This window comes from Rhincodon typus, chromosome 15, assembly GCF_021869965.1.
Source record: "Rhincodon typus isolate 14 chromosome 15, sRhiTyp1.1, whole genome shotgun sequence".
NCBI classification, from domain to species: domain Eukaryota; kingdom Metazoa; phylum Chordata; class Chondrichthyes; order Orectolobiformes; family Rhincodontidae; genus Rhincodon; species Rhincodon typus.
The window spans coordinates 17,667,176-17,673,464 of NC_063346.1; the positions used below are offsets into that span (position 1 = coordinate 17,667,176).

The 6,289-nt window shown below is 37.9% G+C and overlaps 1 protein-coding gene across 1 annotated transcript in view; it reads left to right on the plus strand.

Annotated features, from left to right (window-relative positions):
* Positions 1-4,750, plus strand: part of LOC125485041 (calcium-transporting ATPase type 2C member 1-like) — a 25,583-nt gene extending 20,833 nt beyond the window's left edge. Inside the window, exons 4-7 of the mRNA XM_048605959.1 lie at positions 775-864; positions 4,097-4,132; positions 4,225-4,286; positions 4,606-4,750. Of these exons, the coding sequence (XP_048461916.1) occupies positions 775-864; positions 4,097-4,132; positions 4,225-4,286; positions 4,606-4,750 (333 nt within the window). The remainder of the gene's footprint in view (positions 1-774; positions 865-4,096; positions 4,133-4,224; positions 4,287-4,605) is intronic.
* The last annotated feature ends 1,539 nt before the right edge of the window (positions 4,751-6,289 follow it).

The following is a 6,289-nucleotide window of genomic DNA, read 5'->3' on the forward strand; positions in this document are numbered from 1 at the left end:
CTCTGATGCTGCTTGGCCTGCTGTGTTCATCCAGCTCTACACCTTGTGATCTCAGATTCTCCAGCATCGGCAGTTCCTACTATCTCTGAAACAGATTTTGCTTAATGTGATTTTATACTTTTTATATAAATAATGTTTTTGCTGTTTTTAGCTAGGAGTACTATTGCTTTAAAATATTTGTATTTCCTACAGAAATGCAGTTGGTTAGCAATTGGTAACCTTCACAGATGAATCAGTTTGTTTACAGTTGTGTAAATTTGTTGCTACAAAATGTAGGAAAGGTTTTATGTTGAGATAAAATTTAATCAACTTTAAGCACTATTTGTCATGTGTTAAATAATCTGTTAACTGATGTGTTTGTGTACTTTGGTAAGCAAAGTTATAAAGACATTGGAAAATATCAGTTATTCAAGCTTATTCCTCCTTGTACTGTTAACATTTGACTGTTTAACTAAGATTTCAAGCCCATTCTGAATGTCCTTGGCCCTTTGAACCAATATTGTACTATGCATTTTCCTCTTTTAAGCCATTAAGTCCTGCTTAGCTAACTCTGTCATGGATGCTTTATTCATTAAAGTATGTGTCACAAGATAAAGTGAAAGCTTAGTATATAAAAAAACAAACATTTAGATGTCAGCTTTTATAACTGCATTAATCCCATCCAGACACATGAGCCATTATACACAAATGGTGACCAGTATATTCAAACCTTAGATTTACATTTTGATAGGTAATATATTCAGTACACTTGCTAATTTTTGTTTTCAATCCTAGTTCAAGAACCCCCTTATTCTGTTACTTTTGGCCTCAGCTGTTATTAGTCTCATCACTAAAGAAATTGAAGATGCAGTGAGCATAACATTGGTACGTATAAATGTTCACCCAATCAATTCTGTTAGTGAATATGATTTGGCACATTATTTTGACTTTGTATTTGTTGAGGGAAAGACAGGGAAATGGGTTGCAAATTTTCCGCAGAAAGGATATCAGATAAATTTATAAGTTGGAATTTAAAAGCAAAGTGTGTGTGCAAGCTTCTTTCTTTAAAAGCAAAATTACGGGAAGAGGTTAAAATGTTATGAGCTAGGTATAGAAGTTATTTCTCCAAGGTGAAAATGCTTCATGATTTGCTTGCCTAATTTAACAATTGATAAAGATTTCAGCCTCAGGTACTGGGCATTTAGCAGGGCTTTCTCTTTCCTATTGGTTTTTAGAATTAGAAAACAAAATAAGGCCAGAACTTTAAAAGAAAGTTCAGGATTTTAAGCAGAAAGCTGCTGGTGCAGAATTTTATCAGGATCCAGAAGATTAGAATACAGGTCCTAGTGAGAAAAGACAGACTAAAATTATTTGTTTTTAAAGCAAAGAGCAAGAATTTGGGGTGGCATGGTGGCTCAGTGGTAAGCAGTGCTACCTCACAACACCAGAGGACCCAGGTTCAATTCCACTCCTTGGGTGACTGTCTGTGTGGAGTTTGCACATTCTCCCTGTGTCTGTGTGGGTTTCCTCCAGATGCTGTGGTTTTCTCCCACAGTCCAAAGATGTACAGACTAGGTGAATTGCCAATGTGATCAGGGATGTGCCAATTAGATGGCTTATAGGGGTCTGGGTGGGATGCTCTGAGGGTTAGTGTAGACTTGTTGAGCTGAAGGGCCTCTTTCCACAGTGTAGGGATTCTAAAGTCTGAAATTTTTTTTTTCTAATGCAGTGAGTTCTTATGATCTGGAATTTGCAGATGAAAAAGTTGTGGAAGCAGAATATATAACTTCCAAATGGAAATTAGGTAAATGTTTCAGGAGGAAACATTTGCAGAGTTGTGGGGAGAAGGCAGGCAATTGGGAGTAAGTGGGTAACTGTAACAAAGAACTCGACAGATGGACTGAATGTACTCTTTCTGTGCTTTATAATTATATGAATCCATGTGATGACCATATGATGTGGGGAAGCATAGTACATTCATTTCTTTGTATTCCTTCATAAACCCATGTTATGCAGATTGAATTAAGTGAGTTTGATCAGAAATAATGCTCTGTGTTTGCTCATAGCCTGAGAAATAAAGCAGTTCATTGTTTTAATTCTGCCCTCATCTCATTGGTGAGTAAATAGTCCATCTATTGAGAGATATAGTGTCACACTTGAGAAGGGCTTATACAAAAAGGTGCTATGACCGGTTTGTGTATTAAGACAGTACATTGTTACATCTGCTGGCTCACACTTTGTTGTAAATAGATATTGGTCTGTGTGAGTCAACTTTGCAATGTAAATAAGAGCAGATCTACTTACAGGAGTGACCATCCCAGAAATGCTGGAAATGTACAGTACTTACATCAACATCTATATTTGAGAAGAAGAGAGAAGTTAACATTTCAGGGATAAATCCTTCAGCAGGTTGCATACCAAATGTTTGGACCAACCAAGTTGGTCCCAATACTCATGTTGATTTGGAATTCCTTTGGAGCTGATGTCCTGAGGATGAAAATCCTTCAAGGGCATCCTGTACATAATGTGACATTTTCAGCTGTGTGTTATGTTGAATATCAACTTTATTTTGGCCACAGCAAGTTTTTTTTTAAGGAAGTACTTGTTTGTAAAAGTAGAAAATATATACAGAGGAATAAATATACTTGAAAAAAAGGAGCAAGGATGGGTTGCTACTTGGCCACTGCCTGTTACAGTTTATTACAACATAATTAGGTTTTTGGACATGAATTGTTTCAATGATATTATTAGAGATAAATTGTAAAATAAACCAATTGGTTTTATTGTTGCTCGCTATAGGTTTACAACAAAGCTGGCACTATCTTCATTTTCCAGCCCTAAATTATTCTTAGAAAGTATTTTGCATTTTTGCTATTTGTAAATTTAAATGTGATATCTACATTTTGTGAATTTTCTCAAGATAACAATTTTTTCTGCTTTTTTTCTCCGCGAGTCCTTTGTTTATGAACATTGTAATGGAATTATGTTAGTATACTCTCATTTATGTGCACAAAAGTACTGTACTATTTGCCTCCCAAGAATTGCATTTAAATCCAATCAATGCTTTCCTCTGGGTCTTATTGAAACAAAAAGTAATTGGTAAAAGTGACACGAGAAATATTTTAAAACAGCGAGGGCTAAGTCTGGAATGTATTGTCTGGGAGCAGCATTTCTTCTCTCCCTGAGGAGGACTTCCATTGAAAACCAATTCACTTCAGGAACTGGCTGCTCTTTCCTCTTTCACCAGTATGGTTCAGAAGCCTCAACATTGCTCTGTGCCAGCCTGATTTAAATATTTACCAGAAGTGTTTTACTTCTTCAAACTTGTGGAAAATGATAACAAGTGCTTGTGCATTGGGTTGTGGTCTTTTTCTTTTCCTTACTTCCTCTCTTGCTAACATCTCAGCAGCAGAAGTACATTGCATGCTGATGCTTTCAATTGTAGTTGAGGTCCCAGCACTTCTGAACTTTAATGCCTCCAATTCGATTCAGGAAATTTCAAAGAGGAGATCAATAACATGAAGAAACAAGTGAAAAAGGTTCTTGGAAGAGTAGGTACCTCCACTGGGCTAACTCAGCGTTATTCATCTGTCACCTGTCTGGTTGATGCTTTTTGAGCGTCAGAGGTTAAGGGGTGACCTTGTAGAGGTTTATTGAATCATGAGGGGCATGGATAAGGTGAATAGCCAAGGTATTTTTCCTAGGGTAAGGAGTCCGAAACTAGAAGAAAGAGGTTTGAGGTAAGGGAGGAAAGGTTTAAAAGGGACCTTAGGGACAACCTTTTCATACAGAGAGTGGTGCGTGTATGGAAGAAGCTGTCAGATCAAGTGGTGGAGGCTGGTAAAATTATAACATTTAAAAGGCATCTGGATGGATATATGAATTTGAAGGAGTTAGAGGGATATGGGCCAAATGCTGGCAAATAGGACCAGGTTAATATAATATGTCGGGTTGGCATGGACGAGTTAGACCGAAGGGTCTGTTTCCGTACTGAACAACTTTGTGATCCTATGACTGTATAACTGCAACACTGAAAAAAGAAATTGATTTATTATCATTTGCAAAATAGGAAGTGTTTTTAATACAACTTAGTAACCTAATGTCATTCATGTTATAGGCTATAATAATCGTTGTCACAGTTGCCTTTGTGCAGGTAAGGTATTTTTACTGTTTGTTCGGTAGAAACTTTTGTGAAATCAATTACTTTAAAATTTTGTGTTGTCTAGTAACCATTTATTTTCTCAGGAGTATCGATCTGAGAAGTCTCTGCAAGAACTAGGCAAACTGATTCCTCCAGAATGTAACTGGTAGGTGCCACTATACCTCCAAATACTTCATGAAGTGTGGGAGCAATCCTCCCTCTAGCACATAGGACGGGAAGTTAAGAGGAGCTGCTAGAACTTAGCTCCGTAACTATTAAAACACAGTTGTAATTCCACGTGAGGGTGTAAATGGTGTTTCCGATGCACTTCCGCCAAAGTTGTAGCTACATGCCCGAAGCAGATGCATGGAAATTGTTGATGATAATCTTACAAAGAACAGGAATCAAAAACAATTTGTTTTTGTGGTGTTTAAGCCTTTATAGCGCAAAGGATGACATTAGTCTGTCTGTCTCCCCATTTTCAGCATTCGTGAAGGTAAACTGGAGCATCTGCTAGCAAAGGAGCTTGTACTGGGTGACATCGTGTGCATTTCAGTTGGTGACCGAGTCCCTGCAGATGTCCGACTCTTTGAGGTTTGTCCTTTTGCATGTTTTTACCATTCTAAGTAAAGATAAAGTTTCCATAGTCCCACATTCTCATGAGAAAGAGACAATTGGTGGTGAGGTAAACTCAAGGGTCACCATACCTCAGGTGAAGAGCAATGTTGAGAAAGCAGAACCTTCACAGTGATCATAGCTGGTAGAGGAATTGAGCCTGTGCTGTTGGCAAAAGTCTGCATCATAAACCAGCTGCCCAGCCAACTGAGCTAACCAGCCTCCAGGATCTTAGCTTTCTACCAGGTTTGCAAGTCCACAGACCAATAGCTGATTATTAACTGGAAGCTTACCATCACCTTCTCAAGGGCATTGATGGACAGGTAACAAAAGCTGGCTTTGCCACTGACATTCGCATCTCAAGAATGAGTTTAAAAAATTACCTGGACTATAATTTGCAGTGATGATTGATAAACTCATGAATATTCAATAAAAACCTGCAGCCTGCAAGCGTGTGCAAAAAGCAGAGGGCAAAAGAAATGGTCAGCCAGTTGAAAAGAGAAGGAATAATCATCAGCCAACTTTGAGCCAACACTATTCACCATGCCAGCTACTGAAGGCATTGCCACTAACAAATTAGCCTCTTTGGCCACAACAACATTAAATCCAAAAGTGATCTCCACAATGGATCCAGTCCATCATCTCCCAAGATAGATGATAGATAAATACATTTTCTCAATAGTATTAACAATACTTATGTGTTAACGATAATACTAAATAAGATATTTATGATTCTATAAATTTGAGGCGAGCACAAAAATCCTTATTACCATTGGCATAATGTTATATGGTAGCCTCATAGATAGAGGATTGGCTAATTAACAGAAGACAGAGAGTTGGGATAAGGGGGCATTTTCAGGTTGGCAACCTGTGACTAGTGGAGTGCCACTGGGATCAGTGCGAGGACCACAGTTAATTATGATATAAGTTAAATGACTTGGGTGAAGGAAGTGAATGTACTATGACAAGTTGGTAGATGACACAAAAATAAATGGTACAGCAAGTGGCGAGGATGACAAAGTCTACAGAAGGATATATATACAGGTTAGATGAGAGGGTAAAAACTTGGCAGATGGAATATATTGCAAGAAAACAGGAAGAATGGAGCTGAAAATTATTGAAATGGAGAAAGACTGCAGAAAGTTACAGAATAGAGGTATTTGGGAGTCCTTGTACGTGAATAACAAAAAGCTAGCCTCTAAGTTCCGCAGGTAATAGGGAAGGCAAATGAAATGTTGAATCTAATTTCAAAGAGAATGGAGTATAAAATAAGGAAGTCTTGCTAAAACTATAAAGGCACTGGTTAGACCATACCTAGAACCCTATCTAGGCAATGATATTCTGGCATGGAGAAGGTTCACCTGGTTGATCCCGAAGGCATGGGGGAAATTTCTTATGAGGAAGGTTGAGTAAGTTGGGCCTGTACACATTAAAGTTTAGAAGAATGAATGGTGACATTATTGAATGACCTTAGATACTTAGGGTACTTAACAGGGCAGTTAAGGAGTGATTGTTTCCTCATTCAGGAGAGTCTAGGACCAGAGGACATAATCT